The 22,167-nt window shown below is 40.8% G+C and overlaps 1 protein-coding gene across 1 annotated transcript; it reads left to right on the top strand.

Annotated features, from left to right (window-relative positions):
- Positions 1 to 7,384: 7,384 nt before the first annotated feature.
- Positions 7,385 to 19,514, top strand: HHLA1 (HERV-H LTR-associating 1). The gene is made up of 13 exons (XM_051778453.1): positions 7,385 to 7,406; positions 7,877 to 7,960; positions 8,052 to 8,135; positions 9,467 to 9,550; positions 10,113 to 10,169; positions 10,280 to 10,366; positions 11,165 to 11,257; positions 12,343 to 12,540; positions 13,075 to 13,146; positions 13,382 to 13,456; positions 18,311 to 18,467; positions 19,104 to 19,186; positions 19,411 to 19,514. The coding sequence occupies exons 1-13, from the start codon at positions 7,385 to 7,387 to the stop codon at positions 19,452 to 19,454; spliced, it is 1,140 nt and encodes a 379-aa protein (XP_051634413.1). The 3' UTR covers positions 19,455 to 19,514.
- The last annotated feature ends 2,653 nt before the right edge of the window (positions 19,515 to 22,167 follow it).

Raw genomic sequence — 22,167 nt, 5'->3', positions numbered from 1 at the left:
TCACTGAAATTGCCCTATGTCATTGCTGTGACCAGATCTCTCTCTCCCTTCCTCAACACTTCACCGTGATGCCAAGCAATTTTCTGTTTTAACTGTCATTTTATTCCTTTCGAGGTTCCACACTTAAGACACACTTCTGGTTTCATCTCTGTTGTCCTGACAATGTCCCTTGTTTGAATTGAAGGATGGCTAAAGCTTTACCAAAGGGGCTTAACCTTGTCTACCTCTCACCATCAAAGGTGGCGTTGGTCTAACTGCAGTAAGACGAGCTGTTCCTTTAAAAGGGAAAAAAAATCCTCCATAATTCAATTCTACTGCCAAAAGGAGCTTCCAATACACACCTGGCCTGTCACAGAGCCTTTCCATGCGGGATTCAACAGGCACTTTGTGTGCTTATGATTGTGTTACCTCTAGTTAGTCCTTCAGGGATTAAGATGATAATTTTCACAGGATTTTAAGGAAAGATTGTCAAGCCTGTCTACTCAAAGTTTTTCACAAAGTGTTTATTAAGACCTGGCAATAACCTCCAGTTTTATATAGGCTCTGAAGATTACAGTCTTTGTCAAGAGAAGTCAGGTAAGTTGATATTAACTATTCCAGATCTTGGTGTTTTCGCACGTATTTGGAGGAAATCATTTCAGCTGTGTTATTAAAGCTCAGTGGAAATGTAGCAAATGAAATGTATTTTTATTAAATGTATATTTATTGCATTTTATTGCATTCTCACACAAATAAACCTGAACTTAAAAAGTAGTGGTAGCAATATAATGAAGTATGCAGTTGTAACATGGGCATATTTTCACATTAACTTGAAATATTTCTTTAGAGCTCGTGCATGATGGTCTTCTTAAAATGAGAGATGACCTTTAGATGTTGGAACTGAATGAAGGTAAGGGAATTCTCTTAACTTCTGTTCTGCTCTGTTAAGCGTGAAGACATGAGGGAACTACTTGATATCTCATTGAACTCTGTACAGGAAAAATGGAAACAATTCAAACTTCATGGTTACCTGCTACATTAAAATGAGTTCTACTGGAGCACAGCTAATAAACACATTGGTTTCAGATTGCTGTTAGCCCAGAGTAACAGAGAGGTATTTAATGAGAGGTATTTAATAAGAGGTCTTCATGAGTGTATAAAGGTAATCGAACTGGATTAAAATCTCCAGTTCAGCAGTTCAAGGAACTCTGGATCAACAGTTCTAAGTAAAATGAATTCTACTAATATCATTCAGCTTAAAATAAACAGAGGAGGATTATCATATCCAGTAGAGGTGAAGGAGAATTTGTAATCAAAGACTTGACCTTCAGTCTCTATCAGATAAATGTTTGGAAGGAAAATATTCTCTGAGTCAGTTTATGGGATTTCTTTCTGCTCACAGCTCTGTGGCACCTGTGCCTTCAGTGCCTGTGAATCTCAGTATGGTTTGAAATGAAAATTGTGATTTTGAGCTGGAGGACAATAAGGGTTTCATATTTGCAATCTGGACATGTATTTCAGTCATCACAGTAGTGTCACTTCAAGAGAGATACGGTTACAAAGTAATGAAGACTTGCCCATGATAAATGAAAATTAGATATCAAATAAGCAGAGCAACGCAAATGTGACGTATCGTGAGAGTTAATATTACTAATATTCACACTGCTGAGAGATAAGGTATTTCAGGCAACAGTTCTAGGAATTTTTGTCACACATGGCTTTGAAATTTAGACAGCATAAATTTCAGATGGTTAATGTTGGCAATAGATTTTGGGAAGCAGCTAAAAGCTAATGCTTCAAAATTAAATCAGCCTCTACCAACTGAGGAGCAAAGGTGGTCCGTAGTGATGTCCCCAGTATTAGGACTTATCTGCAATTTCTTTTTAAGCATCTTCTACTGGCCAGGGGTAAATCTGGCATTCAGGCAAAACAAACACTCCCATGAATGGAGGATTTGTCATCATTTTATACCAACAATATTCAATATTTGTTTGCTAGAAGTAGAACAAGATTTGTCTTATTACGATCCATCCTTCCAGGTTACAATTGTCTGTTGTCTCAATCCTTAGATGCTTTGCCTGGTTGAGTCTGTAGTGTGTTATGGCCACACTAATGCCTTCTCTGAATTCCTGCTGGAAATCAGCATTGTATGTGGAGAAAATTCTGTTTGTTAGCATGGAGGAAGAGCTCAGCAGGTAGAACAGCAGGGAACTGACAGTTTAGGTGAGCGAGAAAGCATCTCCAAAAATGCAAGGGATGCTTGGAAGCACAACTTTGCACCTCACTCTATTTTGTTTGTACTTTTACAGCTATTTTTCCTCTTTCTCTCTCTCATTCAATGCTTTGTAAGATGGTCCTTTCGTGTGTTAATCCTCTTGCCTCTTCTCTGTCTCATAGGAATGTGCTCTCTCTAGACCCTGCTCTCACCTGCTGCTGTCAGATTATTTTCCCTGGCCCACCACCATGAAAAACTCTGAGCCAGTTTAAATAAATCAGTAATAAGTTAGATCTTTGACAGGAAATTATCTACCATCTACCACTTTACCTACGAACCTTTATAAAACAGCTGCGTTTGCCCATCAGTCTGTGAAATGCTTTTACCAAGGATTTCAGTGTTAGTCAAAGTGTGATTCACTGGTGACTGAGGAGAGCCCATGTTCCTCAAAGAAAGTCCCAGAAATCAAAATTCCTCACTCTGGATGAGCACTGGCCTTTGATCTATAGAGGCAGACTGAAAATGGGGCAGGGGATGCCCTCTTCTCCCGCCTCCTGGGTCTATTATTTGCCATGCAGAAAAAATCCTTGTGAAGGACAGAGGTGTAGGGTCTTTCAGGGCTGCAGGGACTCTCCAGCCAACCAGCCCCACACCTCAGGGACAGTACAGTGGCAGCAGTTCTGTTGGCCATGTTTCCTGCTGATGTCCCTTGGGTCAGTGAGCACAGAGACAGCAATGGCTTGGTCACACTTGTGTGCAGGGAACAGGTCACGAGGAATGTGCTCAGAGGGTCTGTGGCCCATAAACACTGAATCATCATCATGAGGCATGACTCATCCTAATGCAAATTTTGCAGAGCCAAGGAGACACTCACTTCTCACAGTACAATCCAAATTCATAATGTTCTGTTCATAAACCAGCACATCAACGCATTTCTGACCTCAAAGACAATAACCAGTAGTTCCCCTTCAACAGGACACTTGATTAACTAGATGCACCAGCCACTCTAGACCCCCTGCTCCAAAACACATGAAGTTACATACCTCCCTTCACATGATCACCCAACTCCCCATCTCCCAAAGCCTTCCCTCCCCAGCAGCCATGTCCCTGCACCTGTGAAATGTACCACTTCCTCACACTCAGCTCCACTGAGGCTTATCTCTCACTAGCTCCTCTCTACTTCATTCAATCAAACCAAAAAGGACAAAAAATACAAATCTTGAGCAGAATCCAGACGTGGATTAGTTTTATACCTGTCTCCATGCAGACTAAATCACTTCCATCACATCAGGATGTGAATGGGCTTGAGCTACCATACTAGTCTCTCCTAAGTACAGTCCACAGATCAATGAAAAAAAGCTGTTACAAGTCCCAGCAAGCTTCATAACATCAGAGAGTGGAAGTGGGGATAGCCTTACCAGGCAGGGTGTCAGGTCCTGTGATTTTCAGGACAGCAATATATTAATGATCTGTAATCTAGTAGTTTGTCAGATCCCAAATATTGTAAGAAGAGTGAAGTTTAGAGTTCTTTGGTACTAGACTGGTCCACAGGACACTGGACTCTGTCCATGCAAAATTAGTCCAGCTCACAGGAAAGGTGATGGAGTACAAAGTCTGGGGACTGAGATTTGGTCAATGCTTTCTCTCTGCCTCAGTCCTCTGCTTCTGCACATGCTGTGCAGAAACCATAGATGAGTCCAGGCTTGGGGCTGAGAAAAAAGGATTAGGCAGATGGGCTAAATAGATAGGATGAACTGCCTGAAGCTTTCAGAGCTTTGCTTGAGTTAGCAGAGCTGGCACTTACACACTTTTGACTCCTTAGACAAGCAAATACAGACATTTCAAATACAGAAATACTTATTTTGTTTCATCATCCTAAGGAAGAGTCTCTTTAGAGCCACTAAGTACAAATTACCACATTTTCAGAATATGTTAATTCTCTAGTGAGTTCAATATGAGAAATATTTTAAACATGATGATAATAGTTTACTAATCAAACAGTATTATCTTCAAGATAATGATTTGCTGTGCACTTGCAAGATTAGGTATTTCAAGAGGATATTAAAAATGCAGAGGGTTTTTTTTGCTAATTTTCATATGGTACCTCATTTTCTGACAATTACAGAGTTATTTGGCATGTTCCAATACCACAAAATGAGGGGAAACATGAAAAGAACCTTTTTTTTTTTTTTTCCCTGACCACCTTCAATTACATCATTGAAATCTGGAAAGGAGCTTGTGGTCTGAAAGGCATGAGCTGTTAATCCTTCCTAAGCAGCTATACAAGGCAGCACAGGATAGAAACCTGGTGACAATAACTACAGAAATACAAGACTAGGGATGACTGGACAAGCAACATTTCTGCACAAAAGAAACTCGGTCGATATCTGGTCTAAAATTGAACATAAGCAAATTTTATCTTGTTTTAACAGAAAGGATTTAGGCATCTGATGTGTTAGTGTCATTTAGGCACAGGTCATCCTGCTAGAGAAGAGGGTTGTGTCACCAACCTTACCAAGTCCCAAAAAAAGGCACAGCTATGTAGGACTCAAAAATCAAGAGTTACATGCTAACTCATGACACTCACACATATATAGAAAATACTGATTGTGGGATTTCTGTTTCTTTGCCATTTCCACCATCAATCTTTCTCTGCATTGCAGAGATCTACTATTTCTCCCATGGTCAAATCATTCTGGGACAAGGGCTGGACAAAATTGCACAACACCACAAATATCACCAAAAGAGCATTTCTCTCTCCTAGACCAGCCAAACCTGCTGGAAGTCAGCATCCATAATGCAGTGGTTCTGCTGGCATGTGGCAGTGAAGATGAGCCTAGGATTTCTGTGTCTTTTTCTGGTTTTCAGCACAGGTAAGGATGATGGTTTGGTGCTCCCCACGGAATAACCCAGGTGTCTCTTTTCCAGTTGCTCCCACAGACCCATTCCCACATCTGTGGCAGGCTTGGTTCTTTCACCCTGTGTAGGTAAGGCTGATGGGCTGGAGCTCCAGGGCTGGTCCCATGCAGCAGGGCAGAACAGATTATGTCTATTCTTGGATCCCATGCCAATAATCTGGGGTCAAAAAGGCTTGTAAGTAAAGGGAGAGAAGGGTTAAAAAAGCTCCTAACACTTAGATTTTCAGTCCAAATTTAGCTCTTACTAAGTGAGAGTTGTTAATACACCTGATTAATACCGAGGAGTCACAATTTACAAGCCCTGGACCATAGATTTCTCCTTTACACAAACACATATATGTGTGTGTGTGTGTGTGTGTGTGTGTGTGTGTGTGTGTATAAAGGAGAGCCTGGATGGATTGAGAAGCTGAAGCTTTAGAGGGACATGGAAGTTTGGCATTTGCTAGCTATTATTTGAAGATCCTTCTACATTACTCTTTGGCGGCATTCATCTCTCCACTGGTGGGACAGGGAACCTAAACCCCAAACACCTGTTTTCAACCTGTTCTGTGATGTCTAAATCACTGCTCTGCACCTCGGTTGGTTACTGAGTGAATTCACTCATTCAAGAAAACCAGTCCAATCTCCTGAGCCCAGCTCCAGCTCACTCCTCTTGCAACACAGCTCTTGAGAACAGTTCTCAATTTCATGACAGCTTTGAATAACAGACATGCACACAGGCTGGGAATATTGGTTTAGATATGGCCTTATTTTACTGTGTACCTTGCAGCAAATGTTGTGTACAAGCCTAGTGAAGATCTCCACAAAAGTTTACTACTATATTTTTCTTTTGATTCTTGAGGGTCAAGCTCAGACATTAAATCTGTTTTCTTTCCTTGGCTGGCAGCTGAAGGACCTGGCAAGTCCTTTAGTACATCCTTATTCTCAGGCACTTGATGAATGGATGCTTGCTGGCCTGCTCTGCAGTGTTGATGTCCATCAGCTTCTGAGCTCTAATAAGCAAGAACAGAGAGCTCAACAGAGAGTTGTGTGATGTCTCAACAGTGAAAACTGTTCCTCAGCCTCTTTCTTCACTTTTCAGCTTCGTGCATAAGAAGAGAAAATAAGAAAGATAAGCAAGTGGCAGTGCTGGCTACTGCAGGTAACAAGTAGCACATCAGGAGACACAGTGTCGGGGCGTTAATGGGAGTGCTGGGCATGAAGGTGGCAGCAGATGGGCCCTTCTCCTTCAGAGTCTGTGAGCCCAAACCCACCTCTGCTGTAAGGGCACCTCACCCAATCCAGGGCTTACCCGAGTCCTGGGCCAGGTTAACCACTATCCTTCCAAAATCTAATCTGCTTTCTCTTTTTCCTTTCTCTCCTTCCGTGCTCTTCATTCACTTTTGTTTTTCCTTTCCTCTCTTCAGTGCTGTGGACAACCACTGATTGTAACTCTAGGGTGCAGCTTGGCTTCAAATTGGTTATAAACAACAGTGATGTCATTGGAAAATTGTATTTCTCCACAAATTTGATTTTGTTCTCATCTCAGCTTTCTGTGCTTCATTTTCCACCCTGTTCTGCTTTTCCTCTCTCTGTCATGCACACACAGACCTTCCTCCTCTCACACAGACGCCGACCTGCTCTGCTTTGGCGTGACTTTGTGTGAGGGAAGCAAGAGAGCATCTTCAGAAATTTTGACTTGGGAAAAACAAATAAGCGACATCGACAGAAAGAAAGCATGATAAAACAAAAAGTGTGATTTGGCTGCGGTAAAATTATTCTGTTGTAGCAGTAGAGCCATTGAGGCAGCTGAAAAAAAAATCTGTATTTTTATGTAGGGTTGGGGCAGGGGGAATATTTCCTGGGCAGTTGCTCTGCTGTTTCTGACCTGCAAAGGGAGATCTACTGCTCTGTTGGCAGCAAACACCCATCGCCCAGCAGGAGGGGGCACCAGCACGCCAGGGCTGGCTGTGTCCTGCAGCTGCTCAAGGGCACGCTCAAGGGCAGAGCTGACAGACCTGAATTTTGGCCCACCATGCACTGCTGCTATATCTTGCTATTTTCCAGACTCCTCTCTGCACTCCTGGAACTTAATTTTTTCATCAGTGTTTTTTTGGTGCGCTCTGGTACATAATCTGCTCATTTGGTTCTCCCATCCCTGAAGATTTCCACTGTACATAGGCAGGAGATGAGCAGCCATTTCCTCGCACCTTTACGCACCCCTTTTTTTTCAGAGCTGCCGGCAAAGTCCCTGGACCTGGCTGCTATTAACCTGACAGAGTTGGTGAATGGGATGCTGAGCTCTGCACTCAGAGGTAACGGGACACAGCTGGGGAGGTCACAGCCTGTCAGCCCAGCGGTGCAGGAGATAAAGCACTAACAGCATTAGCAGGAGAAGCTGTAAACATGTGCTGTCTGCCTCCAAAATTGCTTCTAGGAGCACATCAGCCTCACATACTTATAATGCAGGTGGCTGTCTGACCCAAAGAACTAAGAAATTAGCGTGGGTTTATATACAGACACAACATAATTACTTGTGGGATGCCTTTGGAAAGTGGAAAGTGCTTTATAATCCAGTGTAGGTTTCAACTAAAAAAAAAAAAAAAAAAGAAAGAAGTAATACAACTGATCCTTTTCTCAGTGGAAATGAGAAGGAACTGAATGTCAGGCAGCTGTATCATATCAGCACCTCAGGAATCCTTTAGACATTAAATTAGCAGAGTCAAAACATGCTGTTCTCACAATTTGTTCCAACTGCTAATGGCATGGGCATGTGTTTCTGCAGGTACCAAAAAACTGTTCTCTTTGTTGAGTGTCACGTCTTACAGCTCATTCGCCTTCCACAAAGTGTCAGTCACCATTTATAACAGTGAGTGTCTGGTGCTTTGCTCTGCTCAAGGGTGGTTTCTCTCTCATAGCCTGTGCAACAAGATACTCATTTTTTCTCTCTCTCCCTACAGTCTCTAACGCAAAAAATGTTGACCCTGGCAAGTTCCCTATGCACTACTGCTACTGTTTGAACAATGTGACAAATGACTTGACAGGTGGGCACACAAGAGAGGTTGGCAATTGCATGTGTTTAAGCTGAATTATTTTCTTTGGAGCTGAAGGCTGTAGCCTGAATTGTGCAGACAGCATCCTTATCAGTAGCATCACCACACTGAGATCAACAGCCATAACTCATGATGAATGGCTGCTCTGACTCAGTGAGCCAGGTCTCAGGTGGCTGCATCCAGCCAGCTAGTCTGGGATGGAGCCATCAGTCAAGTGGCTGGAGCGGTTTGCCTGGCGAAAAGACCTCCCTTTCCTCCTCAGAATACAAATTGCAGCACAGGAGAGACAACCACCAATGTATGATACATCACCTTGGCCACTTTTGTTCTCCTGAGATAACCCACAGGAGATAAACAAGGGCTTCTCTGTGCCAATGGACTCCAGTAACTTCAAAGAGCCCAAGAGAAGTGAAAAGCAAGGACCAATTTTATACAGCAGTTTGATTCAGTGTGAAATGCTGTTGGGCAAACCCTTCACCTATAATCCTCATTCACACCCCTGATCTCACAGTATTTAACATTTCAGGATGCATCTGAGCATTTGGATTCTATGACTGGTTAATGTAAGGTATCAAGAGTAGCTCAGCAGCTTGGGACCAGGACCCAAACCCTCTATGCTGCATGTGGTGACCCCATCTATGAGCCACAGTAGCTTTCATGGCTTTTTCTGGACCCACACATCTCACGAGCCTTACTGCATAATGACCCACTCTGCCTTGGACAAAAACAGAGAAACTTCAATCTTTCTGCCTCAAATCCAGAATATTTTGGTGATTACAGCATTCTCCAAAGTAGTAAAAATTAAGGGCTCAACACAAGGCTCATGTCCATCACTCCCAGTGAGAACACTGACCTGTTACTGCTAAAAGGTACCACTACAGCACCAGCAGCCATTTTTCAGGCTGACAACTTCATCTGTATGTCTGAGAAGACAGCCTGATTCCTCTTGGGAGATCCTACATGGCAGATAGTTAGAGCAAGCAAAGCCTGAAGGCTCTAGATCTCCTTCTACATTTAAGCAAACCACATCGAGTATTACTTTAAAATGTTCTCTTGAACAGATAAATTCCATTCAATTTTACTTTTAAGCACATTGTTGGTATTTTGGATATCACCTTTGAAATATATTTCTGCAGAATATTCTCGTGGCTTCTTGAGTCCAGTCCCATCCAGGAAAAACATCGGGAACTTTAAAACCTTTTAAACCTTGTCATATATGAGCATATATCCAAAATATCATCATGTGTAAAAGTGAATTTTTGACTTGGCGTAGATGATGGACTATGTGCTTCAACAGTAAATTTTCTATATTTGTTTTCTAGATTTTACAGCTTTACTTGTTGATATCATTGGAAACTCCACCAGTTATCTCACAGAAATTTTTAAATCCACTTCTATTCTCTCAGGTTTGAATTTCTTTTTAACATTATCATTATCTTATTTGTCTCATTTACTTCTGGCATGGAAACAAGCATAGAAATGCAGATAAAAGCCTACTGCTCTTACTCAGCAGCAATTGCTTTGCAAAGCATGGAACAAGTATGTATATAATGTGTGTGTATGTAATACAGAGACACGTGTTTCTATGAGCAGCTATGTTTTGTCTGAATGTTTGGTTAATAATTACTAAAACCTGGTACTTTTGAGAATCATTATTAAATACTCGTATTTGGGGAAATTATGATTCCCAAGAATAATTATGAGCTATATTATCTGAATAATTTTTTTCCATATAAAAATACTTGTAATTTAGAATTTTTATTAGATAGAAACGTTTTCCCTGAAAATCTTGAACATATGGATTTGATGCTGGTTTGAGATTTTGTCAAAAATCAAATGAGAAGGAAAATATTTGACCAGCTGCCATAACCACATACCATATTTTGTTTGTTTTCTCAACTGTTTAAGATAATGTCATATAATGAAGAGTGGTAACAATGATCTCTTTTACATTTTTTTGCCTTTCAGTACGTCAGAGCAATGACTCAGATTGTATCTATATCTGTGTGATGACAGGGCAGACAGGTAAAAGTTAAAACCATTCCACCCGAAAATATTGCCCTGTTTATTCTCAGTGATGACATACTAGGAAAAAAAGCGCCTTTCTTGATATTTGTAAGCATTTCTATTTGCAGGGAAAAATCTCTCTGACTTTTGGGAAATATTAGAGAAGCCTCCTGTTATTAATTACACATTTTCCAGTAACACATCATCTGACCTGGGTAAGTACATCCTGGGGTATAAAAGGAAACAGCAACAACAGTGAAAACTACATCCATGGAGCACTTGCAATGAGTACTCCATCTTCATAGTGTAAAAATACTTTAAAAATTATATTTTTATTATTGCTATATAAGCAATAATATATTTACACATTATTATGTATTTTACTATAATTAAAATAAAATTATATTTTATATTATTGTATGTTTAATATAATAATCATATCATAAATATAAATAAATTTTACAAACTTTTAAATTATTTGTTACAAGGTCTTCTAGTGGAGGAATAAATGAAGCGTGCTGGGATGAGAGCTTTCACAGAATTCAGCACTGGGCTGGGGAGGGTCCCTAGTGCTCTAATCTTCCTTAGCTCTCAGCACAAATGACCTCCCATGTGAGTTAGTTACCTTCACAAAGGAGTGGAATATGGTCAGTGTGCTGCACGGTTCCTCCACCCAAAGATGCTTTGCCAGGTTGAGCTGCACTTCACATGCTCACCTCTCACTGCTGCCCATGACTGTCATTTTCAAGGCTAGATTAAAGTGGGCAGATAGACAGTGAAATCAGTGGCAAGTTACATGTGCTGAAAGCTGTAGGACCCTTCTCTCCTGTTAAAAATAAAAAAAGTCAGGTACTTTGGAAAAAAAATACAAAAAAAAGAAAAAAACAAACAAACCTTTAATTAAAAAAGACAACAGCTGTTTCTATGATACCAGAACCTGATTTCTTTCTTTTTTATCACGAAATACGTGACGGATGGTGAGTGCTCTAACCCTGCCTTCTCATACCTCAAAGACCTAGAATCGATTTTCTCAAGTTTCGTGAAATTACAGGAAGAGCCAAACAAGACCCTGGATCCATCAGCAGAACATGTGTGGACACTTAAAAGTGAGCACATATTGTCAGAACTAAATTTGTGCCATCCTTGACTAATGTCTTGACAAGTGATCATGTATGTTTGCTGCACAGCACTGTGATGTTATCAACAATTGCAAAGTAACATAAAAGTTTGTTGGAAATAATAGGAGGTGAGGTCAGTAATGCATTGACTAGCTGGAGGATAGAAAAACTATTGTAAAGAGTAATTTTATTAGAAAAATATATCTTATAAAGGGGCAGAGAAGTAAAAAAAAAGCGTTTGTTGGCTTCAAACCAAAAACCAAGACTGTTTAAATTGTTTCCTCTTCTTTTTTACTGCAATTTTTCTCTGTATCGTCTCTATCTTCCTCTTTATATGACAGTCAGTTGTTTTTACCTGAGTATTGGATAACTTCAGTAGATTTAACTTTGCCACAGGGCTTCAAGATAGCAAAGTGCTGGTGTGCCACATTTTGGAAGCCAAAAAGCAAGGCTTTGCACTTGCTCGTACATAGTAGAAATCAATAGAAATTCAGACCTTGACTTCATACATCCTTGTCACTGCAGCTGCATCTCTCTGCTACAAAATTTCCACATTTCCCATAGTCAGTCTGATATCTTTTTATAAACTTTTTTAATTTCCTTAACCACGTGCCAGCCTTTCTCATCTCTTCTAGCCATGAGTGTCATTTCAGTTCTCAAACAGCAATATTTGCCCTCCAGTACCTGCCTGCTCACCTTCACACAGAGATCTTTTATCTCTTTCCTCTGTAGTGAAGCAGCTTAGGAAATAAAAAAAAATAATTTATGTGAAGAAAAGAAACAAAACACTTCACAGTAGCATTTTGGTTTCTATTTTTGTTTATGAAAATTTGCACATTAAAATGTTCCCAGTTAAAATTTCAAACATTATTGGCACTCCCTATGTTTTCATACTTAAAATGAAATGGGAACATGGTCACTCACCTGGCAGAGAAGCACTCAAGGAATAGATGGGATTTTCTGGGTATCTTTTAGATATTTTTGTTCCTTGGTGTGTTGCACTCTCTGCTGCCTTGGGGCACCAGCATCCCCAGTGTGCTGGTACCCTCCCTCTGTCTCTCTTGCTTCTCCAGCCACCAGGATCCCTCTTGCCCAGAAAGGGGAGGAAATCCCCACCACGAGGTTCTCACCGTGGCCAAAGACAGCTGGAGCAAAAGGACCGTGGTTTCCATCACCCCATGTGGAAGCTTCCAGATCACAAGGCACAGCTGGATCCCCTCCTACACCTGGGAGGAGCTCAGTCCCATCCCCAGCCCCACAGCCCAGCCCCAGTGAGTACAGGGAGGAGGACTGGAAGCTGCTTCACCCCACTGGCTGTGGGGTTTGGCCAAATGTCTCTGGGGTGGAGATTGGGAGGTCCTTCAGGGAGACTCACTCTGGGTCACTACTGAGTTGATTACTTTATTGCAGAAGTGCTAAAATCAGCTATAGGCAGCCAATGTGTAGTTTCTCATCCTTTAGGCAAAAACTCAGTCTTGCTCCTCATAGATGCTTCTGCCGCTTGGGTCTTCCCTCACATTTTGCTCCAAATTTGGTGAACAAACCTGTGGAAAAGCAATATAGAGCTGCTTCTCTTGGTCTCCTCTAAACACACCTTTTTTAAATCCTGCCCTTCCATAGCCCATAGGCTTTTCAAACTCTAGTCAGCTACAGCTTCCTATTTCATCTTGACATTTTTATATGCCACTGGCAGTACTGGGTGAGGGACTCTGGCTGTTGAGCTGTCTCATACGCAGCAATTCTTCTCAGTAGACAGATAAATAACAAATATGAATGACAGGCAGCATGCCTCTCTGTTCCCATAGCTGACATGCCCACGTTTTGGATGCAGACAGTGTCTCTACAAGAAACCAGCAAACAGATGCAAACAGAGCCAGGTAAGACTGGTCTGGGATAGCAACAAAGTGTGTCAGTTGGCACATTTATTAAATAGAAAGTAATATATAGGAATAAGTGACTGATAATGTATTTATACATCAATGTCTATGTAAGTGTTTATTAGTGAACTATGACTTCGGTGTTTGTTTTTTTTTCTTTTCTGTTACTACTTCAGTCAACCTTCCTTTTTGTTTTAAGGCATCAAAGCAAGTTATATTTGTTTCCTTCCCTCAGATTTGCCTTCCTCAGTGCTGTCTGTGCCACCCTCCTACAGACCTGGTGTGACACTGAAACTTTACTCAGCAACCAGTAAGTAGATGCACCTCATGCAGCAAAAATAGTAGTTTGTTTGAAAGTAATGCCAGATGCAAATTTTCCCATACAGGCACAACATACATGTTTAATTTGCTTATGATAGTTTGTGTATGTAAACCACCCAAGATGTCCAAGGAACTGCTTCCAAATTGTTTCATACACAATTGTACATTCAAAATATAGATTACACTGTGCTGATAGATATAACATAGGTACTCTGTGGGTCAATTTTAGCATCAATTAGTTATTGGAGAATCTTAAAATTCATTCTGAAAGAAAATGTCATGCTTTAAATCTCCTTATTGATACAAGTAAAAAGATGAAGCCAACTCACGCCACATGAATTCTCCATAGTTGTTCTGAATTTCCAATACTGCAAACTGCTTCCTCAGATAAAGATCATCATCAACTAGATTTTCATGAAAGCTCATTCTTTTTTAAGTACCTAAACAAAAGATTAGAAATTAAGAGCTAGAGTAATAGTGTCTCTCTATTTATGTCTTATATATATATTGACAATAAAACTATATCTACAGAGAAGTATTTTGTAAGAAACTACATACTTTGAAAAACTGGACCTGATTCAATGCCAGGAGGACAGTCTGAACTCTGGGAGAGACCAGTAGCTACTTTTGATGCTGAGCATGTGTGTGTGTGTCTGGCTGGTGTGAAAGCTCCTATAGTACAAGATGCTGGGGCCGTGCCTGTGCTCAGCTTGAGACTAGAAAAGAAATAATGGTCCTCACTTTTCCAAAAAAAGCAGGTGGCTCAGTTCCAAATTTCCCCTTCATTAGGACTATGTCCTTCCAGTTTGTCTGCTTAGAGTTGTGATGCAGCTCTGAGCCCATGGGATGCTCAGGGAAGAGGAAGAGGCCATTCTTCGTCCCTCCCCATTGAAGTTGACTCTCCTGCTACCTCAAATAAGTGAGAATGTGAGCCTGGCTGGGTGGTGAGGACTGATGGAGGTAATTTTGGAAGTCTGTCTCTCACTTGCTTGTGTTTCTGTGTGGTGACTGTCTCAGAAAAGCATAGGTGCTGTGTAGAGCAAAGAATATATTGGACTAAATTGCAGGGGTCTTCAATATCCTTTGGATCTGCTATTACAGATAAAACCAGAGGAGTCTAAAGAACTAAAATACCAGGCAAAACATATTTTTCAAAGGTCTACTTGAATATCCAGGAAATAAAACCAAGAAAAATTGGTAATACGAATGAGCAAAAAAAGACTTGCATAAAGACTCCGAAGGATGGTAGGTGAGAAGAGCAGAAAGAAATGCTGATTATATGTCTTGGGATGGATTAACAGGAAATGTGGAAAAAGTAAACTGCACTATTCTTATATTGTCAAACGAATTGTGGGTCTTTGATATGGCTTCCTAATAAATCTGAATAAGAGAAGATTGCTGCCTGTCAAAACAGAAGAGGTGGGGTGAAAACTGAGCATCACCAGGCAGGTTTGTGCATGAAGGGAAACTGCAGCCTTGTGGTCCTTCTCTGCTAGTGGAGCTGACACTGAACACCAGGGGTGCCACCAGCTCCCTGGCTCTGTATAGGCAACCTTTGGATCTTCATTTTGGGATTATTTGAAGGCTCGAAATGCAAGCTCTGATCTGGATTCCCTGCTAATCTCACAATTTTTTGTCATATTTGGATTATTGACTTCTCCTGGCTCATTGATGAATTCCAATGTAGCTTTACTTATCTGTAAAGGTGTTTTTTGGGGGGTAAACATATGTGACTCAGAGAGAAAGGTTCTTTCACAAATCTTCAGTTTTTCTGTCACTGGGAATAATTGCACAGTGAGCAATAGTATCTTACAATTTTGGTGTCATTTGCTTCTTCCATTGGTTTTGCTGGTTTTGCCTATTGCAGCAACCCAAGACCAGGATCCTGTGCTGTTACTTGTTTTAGCTTTTGTTGATATAGATCAAGTTTCTCACAGTCCCATTCTGGTTGTCTGAACTATCAACCTATGTTGGGTTGCTTGCCTTCCTTTTTTTCTCCCCCTCCCATACTATTAGAAAAGAAAGTATTTAAGGGCATATTGCTCAGTGGGTCATCTGTTTTCAGAATTAAGCAGCATTTTCAAGTTAAGATGACGATAAACCCCAAAGTTTGACAACATCCTCTAGTGATCATACAAATACAACTGCTGCAGACAGGTAGTGTCAGAGGGAGAGGAAATTATTGCCCAGGAGGCCTGAGAACACTGCAGTAAAAAAACTATAAACCGAGACTCATTTCCAAGGAAAAGACTCATTGGTGCTGAGCCAAGGAGCAGTTCTTAATGTAAAAGACCCTTCAAACCATGGAGATAGGAAGCCAAATAACTTCAGATTTAATCGTCATCTTTTTAACTCTGATAATGCTTCTGATTTCTGAAAACTGATGATCTTTCTCTCATTTAAAGATCTCCAAATACCAGAGTATCCTCTTACCCCACATGACATACACTGAAGGAAATGAGTCAATGCCATAACATGTGAATATAGTTTGAACTTCTTGACACTCTTGATGGTGTGAAGAGAAGAATTTAGGATAAACTAGGTCTTCGTAAACTTACTGGGAGCAGAAGAATATGTTACAATAATTCTCATCCATCAAAGATTCTGCAAAAGACCAAAGTTGTCCGTGCGTCTTGTTTGCTTTGGGTGAATTTGAGTTGAGGATTAACCAGCAGTCAGCCAGTTGGAAGTTGCTGGAGTGTGTGACTGGACTTGTGTGCACAGTCTGGAGTTTGTTCATGTGCCCCTGCTGTCAGGTGGGCAACTCTACAGACCCTGGAGAACCTAGGACTGTGAACAACCCATTTTGAAAAGGTTGGGAAACATGGATTTCAGTGAGATCAGTGCATGGCAAGTCACCAATTGCCTCTCTGTCAGAACCATGATGGCAGAGGCTGTCTGCCTGCATCTAGCAGTCATGAATTTGGGGAAATAAATCGAACGGTGGGATCACAAAGCAAGGAAGGACATCAACATTGTTCTGGGTGCTGAGACATTATTCTAGTAATTAATTTCTTGAATCACGAAAGTTGGTGCCAACTTGTAAAATATGCAAATGTGCATATTACAGCATGCAGGGAGGGATATTTTAAGTCTGAATCATTTGCAGTAACCATAACATTGCTTTTCACTGGCAGCAAAATTTAATCTCAGTGTCAGAGGGATGTGATATTGAGTTAATAAAGGAACTGTCTGTTTACTTCAAGAGTTGGTCACTTCTCTGCCTGTGACAGTAATGTGGCAATTTCAAACATGCAGAGCAAAGCTCTGCACAGCGAGCTCTCGTCCCTGCCTTTTCTGGTCTCTTTTGACTGAATCAATTTCTTAGGAAAGAGCATTCTTAGAAAAGAAAGTTCTGAAATAATTCCTACTTTTAATTATTTTTTTTATTTCAATCCAAATCTATATGAGCTTATGAATGGAATGCAAAAAATACATTTCACAGTAGATACGTATTACAGAAGAAATATAAAACATGACTATGGATCACCGAAAATTTTAATTTCAGTTATATGATGTGAGTATACTATGCATTCCAAAAGAAATTAAATACTACATGAATTGAAAAAGAATTTCAGCATTAAATAGAGTATTATTCAAATGCATTGTTAATTTAAAATTACGATGTTGTCAAAAATGAAATCTAGAGCAATTTCCTTAGCTTTTAGTTTTTTTATTTGACTTCTCTTTTCCACACAGATTCCACTCCAAATTGAAATTGCCATTGTTCAATGTACAGTTAGACAAAGTTGAATTTCTACTGGAAAAAAAAATTAGTTTGAGTAAAGCATTTACCCTTTTGGCAGGATAGGAGTCCCCACATTGGCAGAGGCTGAGATTCGCAGGACAATAGCCTTTAGGAAATTTGGATCATTCACATCAACTGTAACATTACTTTTCAGGGGCAACTTACATTGAAACCTCATTGCCTCATACTTTGATATTTGGTTATTAACATGAAGTATATTTACTGTAGCAAGAAATCATTAATTTTTTATTGATATTGAGTGAAAAAATGTCAAAGTGTGTCAAATACTATTAAGTGGACAAAGCCTAATTGCATTTATACAAAGTAGCTGAGGTTAAGAGAATGGGGCTCCCTGACTAATTACACCTGATATTTGTGTAGTGCCTTTGACACACAACTGGTTTTCAGATGGGCCTGTGAGTTTGGGAGCTGTCAGTGTCTGCCCCTTACTCCTCCATGACTCCTCCTACCTTGAGCAAGTGCTGCCAGAAGAGAAATAGTTTAGTAGCAATCTCTTTCAGGTTGGCAGAGCCTTTATTTTCCTCCTGCCCAAGAATGCCATTTTATATTAAACTTCTTGTCAGCACTAGATGAATCAAGCTTATTTCAACAGAACTTCATTAGTCCAAATTTAACCCCCATAACCTCTGCTATCACATAACATAAGATGGCCCAAAGCTATAAAGTGTGGGAGACATGTGAACCTGGAAATGCAATTACACTGTCTAAGGGGATTATACTCAGCAGGTAAGTCAGTTTATCCACACATGGCCAAAGCCTGCTGCTAGTTACACAAATGGAAGAAATAGCTGACAATCACACAGCGGCCACTCTTGCACTGCTTGTTCAGCTCTTCCACCCCAATGGGGGCATGTGAAGGGGACACCCATATCATGCAAAATGTGCCTTCTCACAGCCTATGCCCTGATTATCTTTTCAGAGCCCCAGGGTGGTGTTTTCATGGGTGTCCCTTACTTTTCAGAGTGCTGGAGTAGGGAAGACATTGTTCTGGAGCTCATAGCCCATATAAAGTGTTGCAAGAAGTTTAGTGGGACGAGTATTTGGACTAGTTCAGAGCTGTGTTTTTTCCCCCAGGGTGCCCACAGGCAATCCTCAGAGAGCCTCGTGTGACCTCCCCTCCTGTCACTCTTATAGTGCAGAGGATCAACCCCTGTGTGATGGAGCTCTGTAGGTTCTTTCAGCTGTGCCTCTGTGTTGGTCAGAGAAGATATTCCAGAAAGGAAGCCATGAGGTAAAACCTGGCACTAGTTTCTCTTTCCTTCTCTGCTTTAAATACTCCATCAGTTTTTTTCCAAATGACAATTTTCAGTCACTAATGCTTATTTTTGAGAGTCTGTGGCTACTGGCTGAGACCCAGATGGGTCCCAGGGCAATGATCAGTACCTGATCTGGCTTACTGTATTCAGACTAAGTGAATAAAGCCTAGCTTCATTTTTCCAAATATCTAATGACATCATTGTAGTTGGACTCTAGCTTTTTATTTCCATATTCAATAGTACCAGCATGGTATCCTGTGCTTATAGAATCATATAATGGTTTGGGTTGGAAAGGACCTCAAAGATCATCCAGTTTCAATCCCCCCGACATGGACAGAGAACATGTTCCAATAGACCAGGTTGCTCAAAGCCTCATCTAGCCTGGCCTTGAACACTTACAGGGATGGGGCATCCACAACTTCTCTGGAAAACCTGTGCCAGTGCCTCACCACCCTTCTAGTAAAGAAATTCTTCCCAATGTCTAATCTAAACTTGCTCTCATTCAGTTTAGGGTCGTTCCCTCTTGTCCTGTCACTACATAACTTTGTGAAAAGTCCCTCTCCTTAATGAAAGATAAGCTGCTACTCTCCTAACTTTAACTACATCTTCAGGTACTGTGTTGAATACTATTCCTGGTTTGTGAAAAATGCAAGTTATGTCTGTGAAAGAGTCAAAAGAGTTACTTACTCCCACAGTAAGTATGTTTTCTCTTTGTATCTCTATATCTCTACATACATTATTGTGTAAATATAACAAAAAAAATTTACATATCCAAAGACTATTTGCTGTCTTTCATCAGATAGCTATTTTATCTGATAATGATCTTTAAGGGATTTAAAAAAAGGATTATTTGACCTTCATGTATGTTTTTAGTATTTCCTCATAAACCCTAATGAACATTTTCTTGTGTTCTTCCAGCCTTAAAGCAAAAATGCCTCAAAAACATCTGTGCGTCAGTTTAGAGCATTGAGAAATGATACTGCAAGTTGGAAGACTGTGGCAGTTTTAGTTGTCTTTTTTGATTTCTCAGTGTAAACACCAGAATGCAACATGTTTTTTGCAAATATTTGTAATAAGAAAAGCTATTAACCAGATGTTAAACCTAGAAACCTCTCTTCCTCCAAGGCATTGTAAAAATAATGTGTACAAACAGATATATTTTATACAAGTGATGTAACTACAATAAAAGACTTGAAAGGCTTTTAAAAATCTTATTTTATAAAGGATATTTATATGGTTGACCAGTAAATGAAAATAGTTTATACTAGTTTTGTTTACAATTAAGACATAGTAATCAACATGAACAAATACAAAATAATTTAAAAGCAACCTGAAATACTGAAGACAAGGAGGACTTTCCCTAGTGTTAAACACCGGCAGATTATCTTCTAAATCAAGTTTCCCAGTACTCAGCAACACATGGATTGCAGAGGTCAACCCAGGAAGTGTTCAGTCCTCTTGTACTTTCACTCTGAGACATATTTGTGTGAGCTCACCAGGATTCATAGAAACAGGGAATCATAGAATTGTTAGGGTTTGAAGAAACCTTAAAGATCATTTACTTTCAATCCCCCTTCCATAGGGATGTCACCCATGAGATCAGGTTGCTCAGGGCCCCATCCAACCTGGTCTTGAGCACTTCATGTCCTTCTTTATATGCAAATCTGGTGAACTAAAAGCCAGTTCTAAAAAATGAAACAATTACCAAATCAATTGCATGAGCCCATAGTTTGCTACCCTGCAGCAATATCTTTCTACTATCTCCCCAAAGTGTATCATCAAGCCATTAATATTCTTTTAAATAAGAAGTTTGTTTGCACCATATCTCGTGCACATTGATGTTTCACTGAAGAAATATGTATTCAAAGTAAGATAAAGCTGAGGAGAAAGGTGGCACCATAAGGAATGCTGACCCCAGGGAGAGATGGGATGGCAGCAGCCCTCTTTCCAAATACATTTCACTGTTGTGCCCATGACAGAAGCATTTCTGTCATGTCAAAGAGCAGGATAGATTGGAGTAGTACCAATTACAGTTCATATTGAAAGTTAGGCTAATGGAATAAGTAGGAATGTCAATACATTGGGAATGTTAGCATGGCTGTGGTACTGTGATGAGATTTCGCTCTGCAGCAGCTCTCTCTGTGTGTGCCCACTGCCTCTTGTCATGGGAGGTTCTTATCAGAGACTGGCTCTGTCCTCTTTGCACCCTCCCCTCGGGTGTTCATGGGCATTGATGAGGTCCCACTGCGACTTCTCTAATGAAGAGTCCCAGCTCTCTTGTCCCCTCCTCATGAGAGATGAGGAGTCCATCACCTTTGTGGCCCTTCTTTGAACTGTCTCAAGTTTGTCCATGTCTGTCTTACACTGAGGAGCCCAGAACTGGACAGAGTGCTCTAGATGTGGCCTCACCAGTGCTGAGCAGAGGGGACCCACTCCTTTGATCTGTGGGCAGTACTTTTCCAAATGCAGCCGAGGACATCCTCAGCCTTCTCTGCTGCAAGGGCATGCTGCTTGCTCAAGTTCAACCTAGTGTCCAGCAGGACCCCAAGTCCTTTTCTACCAAGCTGCCTTACATCTGAGTGGCCCCCAGCATATATTTGTGTATGAGGCTGTACCTCCCCAGGTGCAGGACTTTGCACTTGTTGAACTTCCTGAAGTTCCTGTTGGCCCATTTCTTCAGGGTGTTGAGGTCCCTCTGGATGGCAGCACGACCCTTTGAAATATCAGTCACTCCTCTCAGTTCAGTGTCATTTGCCAACCTGCTGAGAGTACGCTTTGCCCCATCATCCAGATCATTGAGGAAGATGCTAAGCAAGACTGGACCCAGCACTGACCACTGGCACACACCACTAGTCACTGGCCTCCAAATAGACTTTGTGCCACTGACTGCCACCCTCTGGGCCCCACCATTCAGTTTTCAACCCACCTCACCAGGCACGTCCAGCACAGATATCAACAGCTTCTCTATGAGGATCTTATGGGCCACCGTGTCAAAGGCCTTTCTGAAAACCATGTAGTTCACAGGATCTGAAGGAGCCAAGCCTTTTCTTCATGTGAGTATTTTCACAATTTCAGATTTGTCAAACTTCTCCATACCAAAATTCAGTGGACAGTTTGCCTTTGTTGATGGACTCTTTACAGGGTAGTTGTGTCTGGCCCTGGCAGAAAGCACACCTTCCCAATGAGGAGAAGCCTTCCCAAAGCTCGTTGACTCAACCTTTCCCTGGATTTGTCTCAGCCTTGGATCAGAGACTCCGTGGATAGACAAGAGCAGACTTCTCAGCCCTGAGGAATGCCAGTGTTTAAAGCTGTGTAAATTCTCACTCATCTTTCATCACTGAACACTACCTCTTGCTAAGCTATTAGAGCCACATTCACATGCCCAAGAGATTTCGTGAGTGATTAATAACAAAGGGATGATTGTTATTTAATTACAGCCAAGAGTATTAGGGAAAGTTATTATACAGTGAATGCACCTGCAGAACAGACTTCTCAGTATAGATCCTTTACATGGCTGGAGCCATATTGCTAAATACACTGTGGGCATAATGACTCTAAGGAATCTTATGCAAGAATTAATTAATAAATGTTGAAGTGAGTTTGATAAAGGAAGTGATCACATGGGTGACATCTATATACAAGTGGGTATAAATAACTTAGTACTGACTTTGTTGA

Source organism: Manacus candei, unplaced genomic scaffold (assembly GCF_025592945.1).
Source record: "Manacus candei isolate 608988 ecotype Guabito, Panama unplaced genomic scaffold, ASM2559294v1 h1tg000013l, whole genome shotgun sequence".
NCBI lineage: Eukaryota > Metazoa > Chordata > Aves > Passeriformes > Pipridae > Manacus > Manacus candei.
This window is presented reverse-complemented; position numbering and strand designations above follow the sequence as displayed.